Source organism: Spea bombifrons, chromosome 9 (assembly GCF_027358695.1).
Source record: "Spea bombifrons isolate aSpeBom1 chromosome 9, aSpeBom1.2.pri, whole genome shotgun sequence".
In the NCBI taxonomy this organism is placed as follows: domain Eukaryota; kingdom Metazoa; phylum Chordata; class Amphibia; order Anura; family Pelobatidae; genus Spea; species Spea bombifrons.
In genome coordinates this window covers 42,032,498-42,057,227 of record NC_071095.1, presented here as the reverse complement: position 1 = coordinate 42,057,227, position 24,730 = coordinate 42,032,498, and the positions used below count along the sequence as shown (strand labels likewise).

The 24,730-nt window shown below is 40.3% G+C and overlaps 1 protein-coding gene across 1 annotated transcript in view; it reads right to left on the bottom strand.

Moving 5' to 3' along the window:
* STARD9 (StAR related lipid transfer domain containing 9) overlaps window positions 1-24,730 on the bottom strand; it is a 90,963-nt gene that overhangs the window by 63,294 nt on the left and 2,939 nt on the right. The window contains exons 2-3 of the mRNA XM_053474460.1: window positions 17,129-17,198; window positions 11,489-11,590 (exon numbers count right to left, since the gene is read on the bottom strand). Coding sequence (XP_053330435.1) covers window positions 11,489-11,590; window positions 17,129-17,198 — 172 coding nt within the window. The remainder of the gene's footprint in view (window positions 1-11,488; window positions 11,591-17,128; window positions 17,199-24,730) is intronic.

Sequence of the window (24,730 nt, the reverse complement as noted above, 5' to 3'; positions counted from 1 at the left end):
GGCTGGGGCAAAGTGCTGGGTGCTGAGTGCTGGGTACAAAGTGCTGGGTGCAAAGTGCTGGTGCAAAGTGCTGAATGCTGGGTGCAAAGTGCTGGATGCAAAGTGCCAGGGCTGGGGCAAAGTGCTGGGGGCAAAGTGCTGGGTGCAAAGTGCCAGGGCTGGGTGCAAAGTGCTGGGTGCAAAGTGCTGGGTGCAAAGTGCAAAGTGCTGGGGCAAAGTTTCTTGAACAGTAATAGTCCACCTCTTTTCAGAATGTTTGGGGTTATTTTGTTTCATAAATATTGTGTTTGGGTTCTTGTACTTTGAAAATATTGTTTTTTATTACATCATAACAAAATAAGAATGTTAATGTAAATTTTAAGTTGTTTTTTAACATCCAGTTCATTAAATTCTTTTAAATAAACGAAAAATTTGCATATTGTTTTTTTTATCCGATTAATCGATTAATCGAAAAAATAATCGGCCGATTAATCGATTATTAAAATAATCGTTAGTTGCAGCCCTAATCACATATATGGATTTACATTACATTCCGGTCAATACGTCTAAGGTGCTTCGCTCCCAGAGTCGAGAGTCAAGTGTTGGTTTCTATTTTTGTTTATAAGTATTTCCAGGCACCCCGTTGTCCTGGTTTGTTTCTTAACCCCTTAACGACAATCCCCGTACATGTACGGGGTTGCCGTGCAACGGGTTAACGACAATGCCCGTACATGTACGGGCTGCCGTTAAATAGCTGCAGCGCCGCGATCGCGGCGTTTTCGCCGCGATCGGCGGCTTTGCAGCATCCACGGAAGCCTCACAAGTGAGGCTGACCGTGGATCCGGGGAGGGCGGCCCTCGGCAGCCCTCCCCGGAAGAAAAATGGCCGCCGCCGCACCGATCATCAAAGATCGCGGCGGCGCCCGGCTAAAACTGCTTAGGAAGCGATATGAATCGCTTCCTAAGCATAAATGGTGTTACTGACATGCCTCGATATCGAGGCATGTCAGTAACACTACCCCCCGACCCCCGATCGCCTTGTGATTGCTCCGAGGAGCAACCACAAGTGCCATCCTGTAATGACGTTGCCGTCATTCACAGGATGGCATTAACAATAGAAATGAGTTCATAGAGGGTCTATCCAGACCCTCTTGAGAACTCTCGAGCTCCTCCTGCAGGTTGAATGCAGGTACTGCATCCAACCATGCAAGGTCAATGGAGCCCAGCTCACTAGTGAGAGTGACTAGTAAAAAAAAAAAAAAAAAAAAAAAAAAAAAAATTAAAAAAAACATTTAAAAAATGTTTCAAAAAAATGTCAAAAATATGGTAACATGTAAAAATCCCCACTGTCACCAAAAAAAAAAAAAGTTTTTAATAAGCAAGTCCTAAAATTTTTACAAAATATGTCCTAATATCTTTACAAAAATTCCATTATGGAAAGAGTTAAAATATTGGCATTACAAATGCCCATAGGGTGTCTAGTATTAAAAAATATATGATTTGATGGGGTAAATTGAATTGGCCGGGTTCAAAGATGTCCCAAATATGGGACATGGGGCAGATGTCTAAATGGCAAAAAAATACACACCTCACAAAGGCGGCCTTTTATCTCCCAAATAACCCTACAAACCCATGCATGTGGGGTATCGCTGCGCTCAGGAGATGTTACTGAACCCATATTGGGGTGTTGTGTGACAGGGACATATACCAGGAGCGATAAATTTATACAACATGTGTGAAAAAAATACAAAAAGAATTACTACCATAAAGTTTCACAAAGGGTAGTGGTAAAATTAGTGCATTGAAAGGGTTAAAATACCAGCATTTCAAATACCTTGGGGTGTCTAGTTTTTAAAAATATATGATTTGATGGGGTAAATTTCATTGGCCGGCTTCAAAGATACCTGAAATGGCACATGGGGGGAAGAATTACCAGATTTGGAAAAAAAGGTTTTGAAATGGCAAAACGCTACCTGTACTTATTGCCCCATAACGTGCAGAAAAAAGCAAAAAAACATAAAAACATTGGGTATTTCTAAACTCAGGACAAATAGTAGAATCTATTTAGCAGGTTTTTTCATTCGTTTTTGCAGATGAGTAAAAGTTTTCTGTTTAAAAAGTGAGAAAAAGTAATTTTTTAACAAAAAATCCCCATATTTTATCATTTTTTTATAGTAAATTAGATGATATGATAAAATTAATGGTATCTAAAGAAAGCCCTGTTTTTCCTGAAAAAAACAATATATAATATGTGTGGGAGCATGAAATGAGAGAGAAGAAAATCACAGCTAAACAGTAACACTGAAAAACGTTAAAAGAGCCATTGTCCCACAATATACTACGAGTAAAAACCCCTATTGTCCTTAAGGGGTTAATGGCACTTTTTCTGTGGCTTTCAGGCTGTTAACGAAACGATTTTCGTCCATAATTACCATCATCGATTTTATGTTATCGTGATGCTATGTGCTATTTAACAACTCTTATTGATATGTACGTTACATGATTGCTATCCTCATCTCGGTGACTATGTATCATGATGTGGCTATTGTTATTGTTATATGCTCTCTCTCATGTTTATTTCCCCATGCTGAGATGTGATACTATGTATTAGCCATTGCACGTCCTGAAAGTCTGTTCATGTATATTTTGACTATTGTGCCCTTTCAACAGAAAAATAAATAATAAAAAAATTTTAATTTAAAAAAAAAAGGCATATCATGGGGCACAGTGGCATATAGAGGGTTAAAAGGCATATCATGGGCCACAGTGCCATATTGGAGTGGCAAGCCTGGGGCAGATGTGCGTAACTGGGGGGCAGGTTGGAAAATACAAGGAAATAAAAACAAAAAAATATTTTTCTCAATCATAGCTTTTATTAAAAAATAGTTTACATGAATTAACATTTACTGGTAAAACTTTTTTCCTATAGGGTCGTCTTATATTCAGGCTTTTTCTTTTTTTCCTAAATTAATATTCAGATTTTGGGGGGTCGTCTTATAATTAGGGTCGTCTTATAAGCGAGCAAATACGGTAAATTATATTTCATTGCAAACACCCCTCCATGTGCAACACCAAAACACAAAAAGAAATAAGAATAATGGTGGAAATAAACGAGATACACACATAATTCATTGCTTTCTAAGTTTTACAAATAATTTAACTGCACCCTGTGACCCATAGTCTAAGCAACAAAATTTACATAAACTAAATATAGTTCACGTCAACTCTGAGGACACAGCAAGATATAGAGTACACAGGTTTCAGCCTGGGGTAAGATGTGGTATGTATGATTTACTCATTAAAAGTTAGTCTGATGCAGTGTTATTGCCATAGCAAGTAGTGGAAAGTTGATTGAACCCTACTAGCATCTACCATGCCAATGGCATCAGACTAACGTGCCATTATAGTAAAACGGAAGGAGCCGAGCAGCTCGTCGGGGTGTTTCGCACAGATACAATCTGAGAGGCTTAAAGAGACATCCTCCTGTAACAGTTCTTTTAAACACAAAAAAAACCCAAAATGACTAACAGATGTAACCAAATAAAACTCTGATAAAATTTTCTGTACCTAAACCATTTACAGGCAGAGGAGTACGAAAAAGTCAACGGTTTCTTACTCTAATATTGAGTACAATGGGTTAATGGGCAAAGACATTAACAAAGCCACGTGCTTAGCTCGAAATGGAAGTCTACTCGAGGGAGACAGGAAATGAACAAAACAATGTGATCTTAAAATAAAAACAAACCCAAGAAAGGATTTCCAATAATAATCAACATACTGATTTAAATAGAAAAAAAACATGATTTTTATTCTGGGTTTGAGGTTGTTTTTTTCTTTGCAGAGGCTTCTCAGTGGCCCACAGGAGTCATCAAAGAGACGCCTCCCTGCAATGGCTGGTCCATACACCAGCAATTGCGTCCCAGCTGCCAGAAGCAGCTTCAGGGAGAGGGTTCTTCGGTCTCCACATGAGTGTGGAGGCCAGCCCCAACACCCCCCTGCTGCCTGATCGCTCCCTGAGAGCGACATTGCAGCGTTAACCCCTTCAATGCCACAATTGTGTATGACAAGCTTGTGGGGACTAAATATCAGTCAATGCTGTGCGCCAATGGAATATCAGCATTGAAAGCATAAATACATTAAAAATAATAATAATAAAAAAAACACCAACAACAAAAACCAGCACTGACCTGAAAGTCCAGGGTGCTTCCAGGTCAAATGCTGTGAGTTTAGTAAGGGGCTGATGATGATCAGATCACTCCTGACTAACTGTTAGTTTAAAAAAAATCCTGGCTCCTAACTTTTTTAGCTGGCGCCTAGATTCACAACAAATTTGTCAAGCCCTGATACAGGGGAGGGCTGGCAGCCTAAGGCCTGGGGGGCAAGTCTAGTCAACTGGCCCATTGCACCATCAAAGTGGCTGCGAGCGACATTGAAAGCGGCCGTCGTGCGGCAGTCACTCCACCAGCGCCTAATGAAATTAAAGTGGCCGGCGTGCACACACACCGCATGCCTCAGCTCTTTTAAGACGTGGGAAGAGGAGCTGAGGCATGGCCGTTGGGTCTGACAGCCGCATGATGCAGGGGCGTACCTAGAGTATTTGGCACCTGTGGCAGATCCTGTATGTGGCACCCCCCCCACACACACACACACACTTTAAAACTGCATAGTTTCTATGGTTAGGCAAACATTGACAGGGGTACAGCAAAATTGTTATCATTATATACTTAGGGATTATGCGGTACCACCGTCAATGTGTGCCTATTCATTGAGCCAGACACTGACAACCCCTATCACTATATACTAAGCCAAACATTGATGTGGTGTAGGCTTACCACTTTAGTGACTGGCATAGTATATAGTAGGGATGCACTGAAATGAAAATTCTGGACTGAAACAGAAAATTCAGCATTCACTTGGCCAAAACAGAAAAAAAACCAAAAAAAACTTTAAAATACTTTATTAAAAGTAACACCAAAATTAGACAAAAAAAACCCAATAACAATATTAATATATACACACACACATATATATAACAACAATCACAATCCTATCATGCCCAGGTTCTAGCATGTGCTGGCTGACTTAGCATGATAGGGTGAGTGTGATTTGCAATTATATATATATATATATATATATATATATATATATATGTGTATATTAATACTGTCATTGAATTATTCTGTCCAATAAAAGTGTTAACACACCGAAGTTGGACCAAAAAATAATTTATAACAGTAATCACACTCCTATCATGTCTAGGCAGCCACAACATGAAAGGAATGTGATTACGGACTCCCTATGCCAAGCTATCCCCCAACACTTACACATCCATGCTATCTGAAACCCTCATTCACAAACATTCAGCATAACACCCATCACTCTCACACACTTACATTCAGCATAACACCCATCACTCTCACACACTTACTAATCCACTCTCCCTGAATCTTGTCCTACCTTTTCTTCTGTCACTCTCACTTTTCCTCCTCCTCTTCTTCTTCTTCTTCTTCCTGTCCTTCCGGTGTACTGAGCGCGGAAGACGGTGGGCGTGGCTTCAGTGCCGCGCGCATTGTTTCTGAAGGCGTGCCGGCATGGTGGCACCCCTCAGATGAGCGGCAGCCGGGGCGGACCGCCCCCTCCCCGCCAGGTACGCTACTGGCATGACGGCCGCATTCAATCCTGCTCGCAGCCGCTTAGTTTTTAACTTTGCGGCTGCATTGAATGCTCGTCTGCCGGTCGTCCGTCCGGCCCACCGGCCCGGATTTAGGGCGGCCTGGGGGGCAATTGCTCCCCTGCACCCCGGCCCAGCCCGCCTCTGCCCTGATATATATATATATATATATATATACTCATGCATACACATACATACAGTATATAGTGCGTGTATATGTACAGTGACACACACTAACACAACAGTACAGTAAACATACATACACATATATACTCTACCACTCCCCCTCTTACCTTGTGGCCTCTCTACTCTTTGTGGTGTAACAAAGAATGCTTACTGGGCACCACGTTTTTTAAGATCAAGTACTTAAGCAGCTACAATCATATAAATAAAATCATCAAATAAAATACTTGCTACAGTTCTTCCAATTGTACATACTTTAAATGACTTGCCAATATGTGTTGTCTTGAACATGCAGCTGTTGCAAGACGTTCTTATTCAGTGTATATGAAAAAAAAGATACACAAGGTCTCCGCTGTCCTTTTAACATATATCTTGGCAAAGCTGGCCACCACTGCGCATGCTAATCAGCTATCGCAAAGATGTTTTTTCTTATTTAAAGAATGCCTTCGGAGGGTACGCATCTTGTATGAATAGTGGTTGCTATAGCACATCAATTGGAGCTTTCTATATATGATCTATTTGGTTACCAGATGGGTGTTTATAGACAGGCCTGCAGAGTTTCTCTTGTTCTAACCAGTTGTACCAGATCACTCTTGGTGGTTACCATTTTCATAATTTGGTAGCAGCTGAAATATTCTAGTCTATGTGGCTTGTCCGTGGGGCTCACTCTAGGACCACATTCATTTGGTGTGGTGGCCACTATATGGTTCAGTAATGTGCATACTTGGAAGCCACTTGGTATTCCCTACAGACATATTTGACAAAGGAACAGCAGAACATAGTCCCACAATTACATTATACAGTATGTTCAGTCCTTTCTCTCTTCACCTGGCATTTTCGGAGAAGACATGAAAAATGACAATAGATGGAATGCTTCCAAATTTTCTGATATTGACTAAACCTTTCATCAGTTCTGTAAGGTCCCCTGATATGAGGCTTCCCCATACCTTTTCAAGACGGTATCTAATTAGTGAACCAAATACATTCTTACGAAGCATAATTACAAAACCCTTTTCGTTCTTACATTTCATTAGCTTGCAAACCCAGGTCCTTCTTTCTTTCCTATTTCTTACAGTATCTGTTTAGTTGATAAAAGACCAAACAGCCCTTGAACGTCTCCAAACGGCTCCTCCCAAAATAAGCAAATATTAAGAACACCAAGAGAGTGAGGTTATGCCTGTGAAATCTCACCCATTTAAAGGCCTATTGTGTAGTAATTGGCAATGAGCGCCTTAGCAGAGGCCTTTTTCTCCTCGTTTCACAAACACTCAAACATTTCAATAAAACAATTTGCATGTCCAACAAGCGTTGTTTGTTTCTGCCTATTACCTCATTGTTAATTACCTCATTTAATGTGCATGGATATGCAATACATTGTAGCATTGCTTGTAAAGAAAAAAAGAAAGAAATAAGAAAAAAAGGGAATCCAGAGTAAGAATATTTTCTATTATTATTTTAACTGTGTGGCCTGTATCTGCAACCCACAAATAATGTACATTTGGTTGTATGTAAAGTTACACAATTGTCATTGGAAAGAAGCACACTAATTGGGTCCCAACATTCTACCAACATTTTGTCAATGCCAGCTTGTAATTATATATATATATATATATATATATATATATATATAACATATATATACCGTATATATATATGTGTAGTAGAAGCATTATTACAACAGAAGGCTTGTTTTTCCCTCAGAAATAGCATGGTGCTGCCACAAGGGATTCTGGGTAGGCGCATGCAAAAAAGGTCAATAAATATCACACACACATTATTATATATATATATATCTATATATATATCTATATATATATATATATATACCTATATATATATATATATATATATATAGATATATATATATATTATCTATACACATATACATATATATATATATATATATATATATATATATATATATATATATATATATATATATATATATATATATATAGTTATACATATACACACAGATACATAAAAAATAAAATATAGACCATGACCATGACCATATTTTACATTATAGTGTGGGAACCTGATAGTTAAGAAGTACCTGCACTATTTCATGACAGTTGAGGTGCACAAAAGGGTTGCGTGATGTTACAATGCATTTACATTTCCACAAAGGGTTCACGAACAAGCAATAGCTATCAATCAACCAGTTTCTCAGAGCACAGAATGTCTTAATGATGTTTAAGTAGGACTTTATGTAAGTTACTAAGCTCATTGTTCAGATAATGTCCAATTATTATCCCTGTTTAAATAACAAATTGTCTCCAAACCTCCCTGGTTATTTACCAAGCTAAACATTGTTCAGTTCTCTGAATTCAATGGGACAGGTAGTGTGAGCTTGTTTGAACAGCAGGAGGTCAAACAACAAGCCTGAACTTGTATTCTTGTAAACTTTGATATCAGGTAAAAATATCAGTAATCCACAATGCAATTCAACCCAGATAGTGAAGGGCAGTATTTTTCCAAACGTAAATAGAAAACATTATATGCACAACAAAGAGATGGAAGTGTAACTGTGTGTGCGGTGTGTGTGCGTAAAGAATAGTTTTCATAAGCTTGAAATGTATATAATATTGTGACCTAGCGTAATGGTATAGCAAGTTTCACAACTGCTCTCTTCTCAGTGTGCCAAGTGTCCAGTAGTCTAGCCACGGAATAGAGTATTTCTCTTCTCCTAGCTCAGTTTGTATGCGTATAGCTGGGTAATTAAATTAATTATGATGTCTGGGTCTCTACCAACGAACTGTCTATCAGTAAATAGGAGAAGAATGTACAAAAGAAGGCAATGATACTACTGCGGCAATGGCTGACTCCAACTCTTACGCAACATATTGTTAACCTGCACTTTCAGGACAGGACATACGGTGAGTAATTACAAAAGAACACAAACATTTTATTTACAAATAAATCTCAGTCTATATGTGCGCAAGTAATCCAACGATGCTTTTAGCACAAGGCAAAGGACTGTCTAGAGCACCTCTTTAGGGCCACAGCAGGATACCAAGGGATATGGCTCCAAGGTAACCATGACAAATCCTACCAGTGCCGTACTATGCTCTGCGTACTTCTTGGCTAAGAAGCTTTAGTATTTACACAAGTGAAACCACGTTAAAGTTGTAAAACTTTATGAGGTGTTTGTATTATACTTGTACCTGTCCCTCACCTTCATCCTTTAAGGGCACTCTTAAACCAATTGGGGGTGAAGCAGCTGTTTAATATGCTTATATGGTGTCACCACCATCTTAACTTTGAAAAAGTCAGGGACATAGTTATGCCACAGAGCATCTAAAAGTATACAGAAATCCCATATTTTCTCTGTACTAGAATCTCCTTTAATCCCACAATCTCTTCTGAATCACTTTACATGAAATTATCAATAACAAATATGTGCCTTGGAAAAAAAATGGCCAACATGTTCACTCAAGTCAGCACTGATCTCTCTTTTCTTGCATCTCGACATTAAAAACTTTGCTGGGTACTCAGTATAAAAGGGAAGTGCTTCCAGAACTCAATGTACTGAATCCATAAAAAAGAGTATTTGGTGGCATGAGAGAGCGACTGGGCCACCATCATGTAGGACCTTGTGATACTCTGTTTTAGGGCTGCAACAACTAAATCGATAATAATCGATAATGAAATTCGTTGCCAACGAATTTCATTATCGATTAGTTGAATCGATTATTATCGATTATAAAATGAGGGTTTTTCAGAGCAAACGCTCTGAAAAATACCCCTCATTATATAATCCGTTTGAGTGACTCATAGCAGCAGCTCCTACTTACCAGTCCCTCCCTGTAATCACTGTGACAACTGGCCCCGCCCCCTTCCTTCTCCCAGAAGGCCAGAACCACATGGCTGTGACACTCACCTAACTGTAAGTATAAAATTAATATTTGGGCTACTGAAAGTTAGGGGAGGTGGGGGTTAATTTAGGGGCAGTTATGGTTAATGGGGTGTTTAGGGATAATTTAGGGCAGTTATGGTTAATGGGGTGTTTAGGGGCAGCTATGGTTAATGGGGTGTTTAGGGGCAGTTATGGTTAATAGGGTGTTTAGGGTTAATTTAGGGGCAGCTATGGTTAATGGGGTGTTTAGGGTTAATTTTGGAGCAGCTGTGGTTAATGGGGTGTTTGGGGTTAATTTGAGGCAGTTGTGGTTAATGGTGTGTTTAGGATTAATTTAGGGGCTGTTGTGGTTGACAGGGTCTTTAGGGTTAATTTAGGGGATGCTGTGGTTAATGGGGTGTTTAGGGTTAATTTAGGGGCAGTTATGGTTAATGGGGTGTTTAGGGTTAATTTAGGGTAGCTGTTTTGATGGGGTATTTAGAGTTAATTTAGGGATAGTTATGGTTAATGGGGTGTTTAGGGTTAATTTAATGATAAGGACTGATGGTTAATTTGATTAATTTAATAAAGTTAACTTAAGGTGCAGTTAGCGATAAAGGGGGGCAGACTAAAGGGAATCTAAATCCTGGGGGCAGTGAAGATTAACCCAGTACTTATTTATAAAAGTATGATGTCAGTGTGCTGTGAACGGGTCTGTGACTCTATGAGGGGACTATGAGATATCTGGGGGGTATAAGGCATATCTGGGGAGGACAGAGTGACATATCTGGGGGTATAACGCATATACATTATATAAGGCATATGTGGGGAGGGCAGTGTGGCATGTCTGGGGAGGACGGGAGTGGTGTATCAGGATGTATAAGGCATATCTGGGGGTAGAGTGGAGTGGCGTATGTGGGGAGGGCAGCGTGGCATGTCTGGGAGGCAGTGTGGCATGTCTAGGGAGGATGGAATGGTGTATCAGGGGGTATAAGGCGTATCAGGCACAGTGGCATATGTGGGGGTGGAGTGGTATATGTGGGAGGCAGCGTGGAGTGGCATATGTGGGAGGCAGCGTGGAGTGGCATATGTGGGAGGCAGCGTGGAGTGGCATATGTGGGAGGCAGCGTGGAGTGGCATATGTGGGAGGCAGCGTGGAGTGGTATATGTGGGAGGCAGCGTGGAGTGGCATATGTGGGAGGCATCGTGGAGTGGCATATGTGGGAGGCAGCGTGGAGTGGTATATGTGGGAGGCAGCGTGGAGTGGTATATGTGGGAGGCAGCATGGCAAGCCTGGGCTCAAATGTGCATCAATTGGGGGGGCTGGTTGGGAAATAAAGACAAGAAATGCATTTTATCAACGGTTTTTTTTTATTCTGCTGTTTGTATTTAACAACATTTGTTTATTAAATTATTTTAAATAAATAAAAAAAATTTACATTCATTTTTTTTATTCGATTAATCGACAAAAAATTCGGCCAACTAATCGATTATGAAAATAATCGTTAGTTGCAGCCCTACTCTGTTTAACACTAATTGTTATGCTGCTGATATTTTAAAAGGTGCATTGTCTGCGTTGCCCTTGTGCATCGTTTCAAAAGGTTTGGAAAATGTGTTATAGTGTTTATCACCTTCAACTCTGCTCATTTTCAGCCTCTGTCTTGCTGAAGTTGTATCGTTACAAGTTGGAGTTTTTTGTCTATTAATTCAGTGGTGAGGGGTTGATCAACAGTGCGAAACAGACCAATTTAGTTATAAAGAGGCATCCGTTTGTTGCAAAATATGCAGTTAATCAAAAGTAAAATGAGATTAACATACCACTTCCTGAGATGCATACTTTGGGTCAGCAACATCAACAGACCAATAGCAATAGTCGAAACCAAACTCCATGAGTCGTTCCTTGGTATCTCCGCAGCCATCCTGTTTGTGATCCAACAGAAACATACAGAGTAAGTCAAACAGCAAGTAAATATCCCAATATATGTATGTGCAGGGTTGATAATCATGTTAAATATGCTTTAGATAAACTATACATTATGATAGAGGTGTAAAGCAAGAGAATTTTTAAATATTTTTAGGTTATCTGCAAATTTTGATTTTCTGCAGTGGGATTTGTAAGATGCTTGATAAAGTTTCAATCTTTGAAATGGTTTTTTAATTCCTATAAAAGGAAAAAAATCCTCAGAAGTTGCAGATCTTTGTCAATCCCTTATATGTGGTTTGAGAAGCACTTAACACAAGCAAAGTGTGGAGAAAAGACTTGGTCAACACCCCGGCTTGTATTATCAGAGAAAGAGCAGCAGCCACTCCAGTACTGAATGGGTTACATCACTCAAAAGTAACTCCAGACTTTAAATACCATCCAGATGTTTCCATTACATGCTAGGTGTGTTCCCTTTATTACTGTGATATGAATAAAACAGCACCATAGACCATTTTGCGATACCAGTGATAACATTTTGAGGGGAAAAAATCCTGCTTTAATTTTACTCAAAAAACAGCCTTCTGGGTTTTTAATATAGCATATCAGACACAATAGAATAAAAAAAAAAAATAAGCCATTCCAGCATTACATCGGTTCATCAGATGTCAGTAACATGTGTCAATGTTTTGCTCATGTAACAATATATGTGCAATATATATGTGCACAATAATTATAACAAGTATACACAGCTTGCGGGCTGACAAGGGCCTGCAAGGTTTGGGGACATCTGCCTGTGAGGTATCGGGGCGGGGGTCAACTCCTGGTTGTACACCCCTACAGAGTCGGACTATACTGCAGGACAGAAGAGCAGGAAGAAGAAGAGAAAGAGGAGTTCCAGGAAGGGAAACAGGGACGAGAGAAAGGCAGGAAGACATCTTGAGAATGTAAGAAAGCAAGTGTGCAAGAGAGGAATTTGTTATGGTCTAGCTGCTTTTCTGCTGCATTGCTGGAGGCTATACAGCCTGGCTGGGTTGCCATGGCTACACTCCTGTCACTCCTGTGACTCAGCCCATTGTCCAGCCCACAGCCAGCCCCTTTTGGCTATTTAAGCAGCTAAACTTCACTTCCTCCTTGCCCTTGTGTTGTTTCCGGCTGCAAGTGCTATTCTTGTGTTCCTGTGTTCCTGTGTATGACCTGGCTTTCTCTGACGTCCATCCCGGCTCCTGATTCCTGGCTTGTTCCTGACTTCGCTGATCTCTGTATTCCTGACCCCAGCTTGTCTGAGTATCTGTTTTGGTTCCTGACCCCGGCTTGTCTTTTGGTATATGCTTTTGGATCACGATTTGGCTTTGTTCACTATTGTCATTACAATAAAGGTGATTGCATTTTACGTTTTGTGTCCGTCTGGTTCCTGGTCCCTAACAGAATTATGGTGTACCACAAACAGTGTCTAGCTCAGTATAATAAAAAAATAAAAAAGCAGAGGCTCAGCACTCAAATAGTAAGGTGAGTTTATTTCACACAGTCAATGCTGCTTGTGTGAAATAAACTCACCTTACTATTTGAGTGCTGAGCCTGTGCTTTTTTATTTTTTTGCTTTTATATATCGAAGGGCTTGGTGGTACCCTGGCTCGTGCACCATTTCAGAAATGAGTGCTGTATTCCAACCTTTGCTTTTGTGTAGCTCAGTATAATGTGATGGGAGTTATGGTGTATCACCATCAGTGTCTGGCTAAGTATAAAGTGATAGGAGTTACATTGTACCATTGTCTTTGTCTGTCTGAGTATATAGTGATGGGACTTATGGTGTACCACTGTCACACCATCAATGTCTGGCTCGGTAAATAGTCAGATATCGGGCATTTATGTGAACCAAAATAGACTATAGGCAGCGGCATGGCAGGTCTCCACAAGGTGAGAGGGAAAGGGGAGTAGTGCTTGAGTACTGTAGTCAGTGTGTGTATGTAAATGTATTGTGTCAGAATCAGTGTGTCTGCTGTATTGCAGTGCCAGATTCAGTATGTTTGTGTATATAGTGTTAGCCAGTATGTGTGTGACTGAGTATATGTTGTTGGATAGTGTGCGTGTGTGCATAAGAGTGTGATGTTAGTGTGTATGGTATTGTATGTGTTACCATATGGCATTAGCAGATATATCATGTTAGAGTGGGTGTGTTGATGTATTGTGTAAGCATGTGTGTACATAAGCATATGATGGAGCCATCCGAGTGGCCCTTTAAAAAGGAATAAATCCTTGCAAGAGGTACATAATTCAGTTATTTTTAAAGGAAAACACCCACCATTTTTATAACTAAAAATAGAAATTATTACTCAAAACTATTGTGCCATTTGCTATTTTTTTTTACATGATATAATGTTTTCAGGCTGCATCTTATCCATTTGTATGTCTTCTAAACACACTGACTGCATTGTGGTAAAATATAGAATGGCTCAGTGACTAATAAAAGTCTATGAAGGAACAGACGTTATCAGCATTGGCATGAAGAATCCGCTCGGTGTGATGTTTGCACAGAGAAAGTCACCCAAAACATCACTCTACAACAGACCTGGGCAAAGCACGGCCCGCGGGCCACATCCGGCCCGCTGAATAGCTCGGACCGGCCCGCAAAGAGTGTCCTGGTGACTCACCAATGAGTCCGGTGTCCCCCCCCCGCCCCGGTCACTTACCTTAAACTCCTGTGTTGGAAGCGTTTGTCTCGGGTGCCGGCGCTTTACGCTGGGCGCCGGCATATGACGTCAGACGCCGGCGATCAGCAGTGAAGCGCCGGCACCCGAGACAAACGCCTCACGCTTCCAACACAGGAGTTTAAGGTAAGTGACCGGGGCGGGGGGGGAGATCCTGAGAAGGGGGGGTTAGGGAGTTAGAGGGGAGATACTGAGAAGGGGGGGTTAGGGAGTTAGAGGGGAGATACTGAGAAGGGGGGTTAGGGAGGGAGGTCTTACTGTGTGTGTGTGTCTTACTGTGTTTGTGTGTGTGTGTCTTACTGTGTGTGTGTGTATCTTACTGTGTCTGTGTGTGTCTCACTGTGTCTGTGTGTGTCTTACTGTGTCTGTGTGTGTCTTACTGTGTCTGTGTGTGTCTCACTGTGTCTGTGTGTGTCTTACTGTGTCTGTGTGTGTCTTACTGTGTCTGTGTGTGTCTCACTGTGTCTGTGTGTGTCTTACTGTGTCTGTGTGTCTTACTGTGTCTGTGTGTGTCTCACTGTGTCTGTGTGTATCTTACTGTGTCTGTGTGTGTCTCACTGTGTCTGTGTGTGTCTTACTGCGTGTGTCTTACTGTGTTCATAGCTTATTCAGTTATTGTAATAAATATTTTAGCCCATTTTTTAGCTCAAAATATTTTTTCCTTTTTTTTCTCCTCTAAAATCTAGGTGCGTCTTATCAGCAGGTGCGTCTTATAGAGCGAAAAATACGGTATGCACTCCGAAGCCTTGTTCATTTTGTTCACTTCTGTGCTGTGCTAATAGTTATTCAGGCCTTACTTATTCAAGCACCTCTACCAATGACGTAGGCTTGAATAACTTTATTAAACAGCACATAAGTTAACAAAATGGACAAGGCTTCGGAGTTTGTAGTTTGTAGAGGTCTGGCCCTCTAAAACCATTCCAATTTCTCATGTGGCCCCATGGGAAAATTAATTGCCCACCCCTGCTCTACAACAATGGAAGCCTCCAGGTCTGCAAACAAAGGAAGTTTATTGGAACAAAGGGTTTGAAACTGGTTTTTGTCAATGCTATATATATGTTATTACTACAGTAAATCAAAGATTTAGAGTACACAGTATGTTCAAAGATCACAGCTTCTTGACAAATCTTCTTTTAAGGATCAGAACTACCAGAAGAAGAAACAGTGTTCTGTCAGCAACTACCACCATTCACATCATGTTCAGATGGGTTTGTTAATGCTTTCGCAGGGGCGTCCAACATGCAGCCAGGGCAACCGATCTTACGCGGGCCGCACCTCGAGCCCTGCTCCTTACCTGTGGGAGAGTCTTCTGTACTGCATAGAGGAAGCGGAACCTAGCAGAGTTCACGTGACATCACATGACTCTGCTCCAGTCCTGCTTCCTCTGTGCAGTACCAGAGAACGCAGAGGGAGGCCGTGCCGTCTGCTGAAGTCTGTGAGCGGCATCGAGGAGCTGCAGTGCAGGTAAGGGGGTGGGGAGGGTGTTTGAATGAGTATGCGTGATTGAGGGAATTAATCTGTGAATGAATGAGTGTGTGTGTCATAGCATGGATGTATAAGTGCTGGAACCTAGGCATGATGGGACTGTGATTGCTGTTAGCAATCACACGCCTATCATGCCAAGTCAGCCAGTACACGCTGAAACCTAGCTAGCTGCCCCCTTGTGTATTGATGCTGTCAGCAGTATGGGGTCTGCACATCACTTACAGCCACCCTGTACCAGCATGTACTGGGTGACTTGGCATGATAGGAGTGTGATTGCTAACAGCAATCACAGTCCCATCATGCCTAGGTTCCAACATTTACTAGTTGGATGTGTAAGTGCTGGAACCTAGGCATGATGGGACTTTGATTGCTGTTAGCAATCACACTCCTATCATGCCAAGTCAGCCAGTACATGCTGAAACCTAGCTAGCTGCCCCCCTTGTGTATTGATGCTGCCAGCAGTACCAGCATGTACTGGCTGACTTGGCATGATAAGAGTGTGATTGCTAACAGCAAGCACAGTACCATCATGCCTAGGTACCAGCATTTACTGGTTGCCTGGGTATGATAGGAGTGTGATTGCTGTTAGCAATCACACTCCTATCATGCCAAGTCATATTGCTAATTTGTTTGTCCAATTGTGGTGTCTTACCTACTTTTATTAAAAATGTGAGTTTTTATTATTATTATTTATAAAAGTGGGGCGTCATTTTTGGTTTTGGCTAAGTGAACTGTGAATGTTTTGGTCCAGAATTTTCATTTTGGTGCATCCCTAGAATAAATAGAAGTATTTCATTTTTAATTATCCTGAATTTGTAGTCACAAACCTTTCTAGGCCCAGAAATCAGTGAGAGGAAAAGTAAAGGTTTTGTGTCATTTACTTTATTTTAATCTGCATATTTTATTAAAGGCCATATTTTCTCCCAGTGAAAAATGAGTGCGGCCCTTGCACGTATACAATTCTGATGAAGTGGCCCACTGCAGAAAAAACTTGGACACCCCTGTGCTAGTGTTTAATGCTATTTGATGTGTCACCCCACTTTGAGACTGTCAGGTCACATCCATCTTTGCACTACTGGATATAAAATCAGTCTCCTATGTTGCTGTGATAAATTCCATGGGGAAGTAATTGTATTACTGAAGTTATAACCAACTCTCTTATAGTTGTAAAAGAGCTAAACTTCTCTAATGTAGTGTCCCAATCTATTGGCAGCCCATAGAATGCAAAAGATGTCTTCTGGATTTACAAATCGGCTCTGTGTATTCACCAGCAGATAAAACACTAGCTAGAGCTACAATAAACAAGCACGCAAAAAACCCACAAAAATAAAAACACAACCTTACCTTCACATTTCGAATTCTCACAACATTTTCATCAACATTCAAAATGATTCTTGCTCCTTCTGCATCCTCTCTGAAATGAAACAAAAAGCTTGGGATATTTCTGCAATTTCTAAGGCATATACTACTTTTTATTTATCTGTATGTTTTTTTTTTTCAACCTACAATTCAGCTTTTGCTTGCCAAAGGTAAGAGGAAGTTACGAGATAAGGATGCGCATTAAAAACAGACTTATTTTCCTTCAAAGGGAATCACACTAACAATTCTGTAATAATAACAGATAAAACTATTCAGCAGGGGACAAATTCACTAAATGTTGACCTAGGTAATTCAACTAATATCAAACTGGTTACAATTTTAGAATATTAAATATTAAGAAACTTAACTCATAGCTGGAGGACATAGGTGGCACTATCCCAAAGCAATAGCCAATAAGATGTGGATCAATTAAAGTAAGTTCTTAAGAAGGGCCAGGTTGGTGAATTGTTAAGGACTAGGACTAAGCAAGAGCAATTCAAACAAGCCGGAGGGTAACGCAAGGTACCAGGATAGGAACGGCAAGATGAATCCCAGTGAAGTTTGAGAGGCTGGGAGTACAGTAATGGGGCACAATCAACCATATCAAGAAGCCGCCACTCAACAAAGTGCCATCTTGACAGCACTTCTGGAGTATGACAAAAAGCATTAGTGCACCAGATGGTTTTCTAGTCAGATGCGACCAACGCAGAGCTTTCTTAACAAAACACAAGATTACCGTATTTGCTCGATTATAAGACGAGGTTTTTTCCAGAGAGGGTTAAAAAGGCATTTCTGGAGGCAGAGTGGCATTAAGGGGGGTTAAAAGGCATTTCACAGAGTACTCTGCCTCCAGAAATGCGATTCGCGTAGACAACTTCCGCTGCAGCCGGAAGGAGGTGTGGCTAGCAGCGGGGGTTGTCTGCGTCCATCGCGCAGACCTTCCCCGACTGTCAGAGATCAGAGTTCCCCGCACCGGCACCGGACGCAGACAACCCCCGCTGCTAGCCACACCTCCTTCCGGCTGCAGCGGAAGTTGTCTACGCGAATCGCGTAGACATCTACACGCTTCCCCAGCTACACACCGGGGACTCAGAAGTACCGGTAAGTGGGGCGGGGGGGGGGGAGACAGGAGGATCCAGGTCCCCTGAAGCTGCGTGGGATCTGGATCTTAGTCGTCTCATAGTCAGACCTATTTGAGGTCTGATTATGAGACGACCCCGATTATAAGACGAGGGGTATTTTTCAGAGCATTTGCTCTGAAAAAAACCTTGTCTTATAATCGAGCAAATATGGTATTAATTTAGGAAAAAAACAAAAAGCCTGAATATAAGACTACCCTATAGGAAAAAAGTTTTACCAGTAAATATTAATTCATGGAAACTATTTTTTCTTATTTAATAAAAGCTATGATTGAGAAAAATATATATATTTTATTTCCCAACCTGCCCCCCCAGTTATGCACATCTGCCCCCAGGCTTGCCACCCATGATGTGCCTTTTAACCCTTTATATGCCACGCTGCCTCCAGAAATGTCTTATACCCTCCTATATGCCACTGTGCCCCATGATATGCCTTTTAACCCCTTATATGCCCCTCTGCCCCATGATATGCCTTATACCCCTATATGCCACTCTGGGGTTAAAATGCATTTCTGGAGGTATATATATATATATGCTAACAGCAATCACACTCCTATCAAGCCAAGGCAGCCAGTACATGCTGGAACCTGGGGATGATAGTAGTGTGATTACAGCCTCCACCACCACCACCACCCCCCTTACACATCCATGCTATCACACACACACTCATTCACAAACATTTAAATACTCATTCATTCCATTAATCACACATACTTCACACATTAATCACAAAAACCCTCCCCCACCCCTTTACCTGAACTGGTCTCCCACTCGCAGACTTCTGCAGGGGCCCAGCTGTGCGAGCAACTTCTCTGGCCCCGCCCCCAGAGGAAGGAGGGGGGAGGTAGAGTTATGTGAGGACTGTGCTAGATTCCTGTTCTCCTGCTGCTAGTAGCATAGACGCTGCTCACGACCAAAGCCCGGTAAGCAGCACGGCCCCAGCAGAAAGAGGTCTGATTAGAAGACGACTTCGATTATAAGACGGGGGAGCATTTGCTCTGGAAAAAAACCTCGTCTTATAATCAAGCAAATATGGTATTTGAAGGTCAATAAGGGCATTTCTTAAAACCATACTGCTATGAATCTAAAATATGTAAAGTTTCTAATTCAGTTTAAGAATTTTAAGTAAACCCAAATGAGAAGACCAATGCGGTCGCAGGTCCTGATTTGGAACCCTGGACTGTTTATAAGAATGCTGTAGATACCATATGTTGATTGTTAAAATAATAATTGAAATGCATTTAATAACGTGAACCTTTAGAAAACATTTATCAACGCTATGCTTGAGATAACTAGAACAAAAAGAACATAAATGCTTCAAGCTGTAAACACAGAAAATGCAAGAAAGGAACAAAAATCCCTCCACTGCGTAATGAGAAGGCTACATAAGGACTGAAGCCTTTTGTGATTTCACTTGGAAGCCATCCAGAAAAACATCTGGCCCACTACTTCCAAAGACTGGAATTTCCGGCCGAGTAACAGACATTTGGGTTTGAAAGAGACTCCAATCAGCCTTCTAGCATTGTTAACGGTCGCGTCAGCATTTTATGACTCAACAACCGTGTTTCTTTTATACAAGAGGCATAGGATGCTGTCAGTTACATACCAAGCCACTGGTATTCTACAATGTTCTTTATTAACATTATGTTTCAACAATATTATAGAAATATATATTAAGATAATTATCACACAATATTCAGTAAGCTATCATTTCAGTAGTTTTGTGTAGTTTTCCAGCACTGGGTATTGAGACAAATTCTAGTGTTGAATGTTTCTACGACACAGTGACATTTGCCCTTGGTCAGAATTTATATATTTATATATAGCTACCCTGTTGCTCTCTGTACTTTTAAGCGCAATAATTAAAATGTTTTAATGAAGAAAGAGAAACACAGTAGGTGGTAATTAGGACTGGCCTCTCCAGCCTAGGCTAGAAAGTCTTCTTTTTAGGCAAAAGGGTTTATTGTAGAGTGTGGGAGGCACCAGTCGTCTTTCTGACCATGGACATCTGAAAAGTAAACATGGCTATGGAACTGACTGGGCTGTGGGCTCTACATTGACAAAAATGCAAAAGGGTTCATAAATTTGTCACAACACATTATGGCATACGGACACAGCCAGACTGGTCTTATTCACCATTGTAGCCATCTTCACTCCCACAGTCAAGGGTCATGGTAAAAACGCTAGATTTGGTTTCCATATATGAGCACAAAAGTTAAATTAAGAGATAACAGAACGTACTTAACAAAACATGCAGGTTTCGCATTCTGCAATTATTTAACTATTTTTAATTTCATATTGATTGATTTACATAAGGCAGCAGGCAAAAAAGGGTTGAAAAAGTCTTATTATTTTGAACAAGTCATTTATAGAATACTTTCTTCTCAAAAACAAAATACAACATCCATCTGAACAACTAAGAACTACGGATTTACCAACATATTTACCAAATTAATACACATATATCCATTTTTGCATTATTCTAAAGCAAATGTTTTAAAACTGGTATAGATAATAGCCTTGTGCATTCAGATTTTTACGAATTGCAAATGTACTGAATTCTGGTAAATTCTGAAAACTAAGCAAAAAGCTCAGAATTTTTGTCCGACATTCATGGGTCTACATTCCCTTACACTCTCATTCTAGTTCACTATCTCTCAGAGAGAAAGTGAGTGAGAGTGAATGTAGGCACCAGGCACAAAATTTTGTTCCCAAATTCAAAATGCCTCAGAATTTCTGGTAAAAAGTGAAAGGGCAAGCAACGAAATATGTTGCCCGAAAATGAATGGGCCAAAATAAAACAAAAAAATTTGTCCGAATCATTTTTGGCCTATTTGCACGTCTGATAGATGTTTTTATATTTCTATGTAGTGTTGGGTTAGATCTTACTGACCCACAATAAAATAGTTGAACCTTTTTTAAGTGGATGGAATATTTAAATATAAGAAACTTACAATTCTAAACATCTAGGACACTGCAAAGATGGATGCCTTCAACCACACAGAAAAAACTAGATATATGCTACTGAATGTGTTAAATATGGCAATAATGTATTATATTGTATTTTCTCAGGGTTGCTCTGACCACACACACAAGGTGCACACAAGTGAATCTCTTTTCTTCTGGAAGTCACACACAGGACTTTGGAGATTTCTAGTTTTGCTGGTTTCTACCAGTGGTTTTGAGCAAAGATATTGCAACGATTCCTAAACCGTCAGGATAAGCCTGTTTTTCCTAGCTCTGAAAACCTTCTAGGAATTAATTCACAGCACAGAAAACCGTAGTTATTTAAGCTGTACGGAGTCATGTTACAAAGCAGCGAGCAGAGTCTTGGGTGTGATTGAAGCTCCTACAAGAAATATTCCTCAGTGAACATTCCTGTAGAGTGTTGGTAAAAAAAACGTTACGTGATTTTCTCAGGAATATAAACAGGCTTTAGCTGAGATATACCAGCATCTTGATGTTCTGCAGACTAACGTGCGCAAAAAGAATACTAGCACTCTTTGTTGACAATGGCATTCGTGACACGGCTTGAGAAAGTAGCAGGATCGAAATGTTGCCAGTCGTGGTGGAATAAATGTCACTTCGAACCAACTACAGTGCGATATCGTTTTATTTTGGATCACAGCATCTGAGCTTTCTCTGCTGTTTGACATCAACCTTCTTTTAACATGCATGACATGGCTTGACAAAGTAGTATAAAAGTTATTAGATAGACAGACAAATTTGGGAACCAGACTGATATTTTCTTTTTGAACCACAAAGAGGTACTCCTATAAATATCAATCTAAAATGGCACAAAAGTTAGTTGTCAAACCTAATAAACATTTAGGCCTGATGTATGTCTATATATTGCCTTATTTTGCAAATTCTATAACAGTAGACAGGCATGACTTGTGCCTGGCTCAAGGTGATGAGAGCTGCAGTCCCTTAATATGCATTAAGTCCAAGTCAGGAGTTTCCAATCGTTCAGGGTAGAAACTTGAGACAGATGGGGAGCTATAGTCCTGCAACAGACCGCGGATTAAAGAGCATTTGTTTTTGGTGGATGGGTTCAAAATGCTGCTGGTTGTGTGGGCTCAGGGAGGGGGGGTGTGTGTATGTGTACACAAACTAGACAGTCACACCGCAGCCTTGGAGACCCACAACAAATGACTGTTACCAATAGGGAAAACAAGTTAACATCATCAATGTCAGCAACAAGGCAACAAGAAGTGAGTTTAAGGATTCAGCTTCCTTAGGTTACCACACAAGAACAATAGAAAGAGGCATGAAATGCTTTCAAGTGCAAATGAACAAAGTAAATATTACTTGATATAGTGTGAAGTGACCAAACCTGTTATCTATTTAAAGTCAAGCTACCCTTATTTTTATTAATAGTATTACATCCAAAATCTGTCTTATTATTGTATTGTTTTCTGCTTTATTACTATTATCTTTTACTTATCTAGCCCCAACAGTTTAAGCAGCACTTTACACAATTGATATATTCAAGGGGAATGACAACTGACAGACTAAGACAACCTGATAGAGAGGTAGAGAGTGTTCTGCTTGCAAGCGTTTAGTTCTAATTTTTAAATAACACAATATTTTCAGAAAGATTCTCGCACTGTTATCTTACCCCAATCTACTAGACAACCCCCCATTCCTTATCATACTACCTGTGGTAAACAATGGAATGGCTGAGTCTTAATCACCCAGACACCCCAACTAATAACAGTGTATAGAGTAAAGCAGGATTGAGCAGGATTTCTTTGGTATTGCCATAAGAAATCAGGTCAATGTGAGGTTTCAGTAGGAAAAGTCACTCAAAATACCACTCTGCCTAAAATGGCAGCCTCCATATAAGTTGGAATAAATTAAATAAAATAAATTTTTCCCCAAAGAAAACTAAATATGGTACTGTATTTACAGGTCAAAGAAAAAGAGGGAGAAAAGGACTCCTTTTTATGCAAAGGAAAGCTTAATCTGCAGTCAGGGCAGGTAAGATATGGAATTGGTTTGGATGGATTCAGTTTATACTTTTTAACAATCATGTTTTAACAATTTAACTCTAGCATTAGGTGATGTTGGTTCTCGGAAAACGTTAAGAGTATTACTTACTCATCAGTAGAGGTAAGAACCTACGCAGAGTAAACTATAGCTTTTAATTATGTTGTGGAGGAACCTGGCTTGGCTCGATGAGAAAAGCCAGTGGTCTGGCTCAGCTCAGGGCAAACACTGGCCGCCTCACTAGCCTCTAGTTTAGACACTAGACAGCATTAAAAATATAAGTGCCAGATAGCAACAACATTTTTATGTACCAGTAGTTTCCATTTATCCATGATTACTGATTTGACCTAATTCATGTCTTGCAAATTGAAAATTAGACATATCCCCGGAATCCAGCTGATGCGTATGAAACTTACAGCGCAATTTTTACAGTCCTGCAGGACTTCTTGACCACATAATCACGTATGATTTACACATATTCAACTCTGAACATCCATCTGTTCCACAATAGAAAAAAGAGACAGTTTCTTGCTTTGACAGTCTTACAGCTGGCAGTACAATGGCACATGCCCTCGGTAACTCTGCTATTTGTGTTTCAGCTTCAACTAAAAAGGGTACTTGTTGCCACCCAAACGCTGAATAATAGTGAAAGAGATGCTTTTACAGAGAACACTGTAGTCATTTTGAATCACACTTTTTTGAAGACAGATATTTTATTGTAGCCCACTCTATTTTAAAGCATATCTGTCACTGTTGGCATCAAACCTATGAGACGCATCGGGAAGTTCTCCTTGTTCGTGGCATGCATTAAGTCTTGCATTACTCCCCATGGAGCTCTTCTATTCTAAGAAGTTGCACACATGCGTGAGATTTCATGTGGGGCTGCCAGCACAGGCAGCTAACACTGATCGCATCTCGGTCTAGAGGTTCAAGCAGCAACGCAGCACCCCACAGCAGTCTCTCCCGGAGCCTGAATAAAGGTTTTTTTTCTCTTATAACGTAGCGTTCCTATTCCTGTTCCATATACAAGGCTTGGTCCTAACCTCTTGCAAAAATAACCTTAATTTAGAGGGGAAATGTCACATGGGTAGATTTTAGCATAACTAAATTTGCCTTACGACTATCAAACAATATAATTGATTTAGTTTAAACGTAGGGGACTATTTTACTTTATAGAGGCTGGGATCGGCGACAGTAAAACTAGCATTTAAATTGATTTTACTAAGCAGTCTCCTTTTCTCCTCTTCATCCATACAAAGGCTGCCTTAACCAATAAAATGGCAACTCAGTGGAACAGTAACTTAAAATTAGAGAAATATCAATATTGAGGATTTAAAGAACGCTTAGATCCTGTGAACAGGAAAGTAAATGGTCTCTACATACATCTCCACATAATATGTATAATAATTGCTTTCTTGATCTGTAAAAACTACGATGGCTATATTTAGTATTTTAA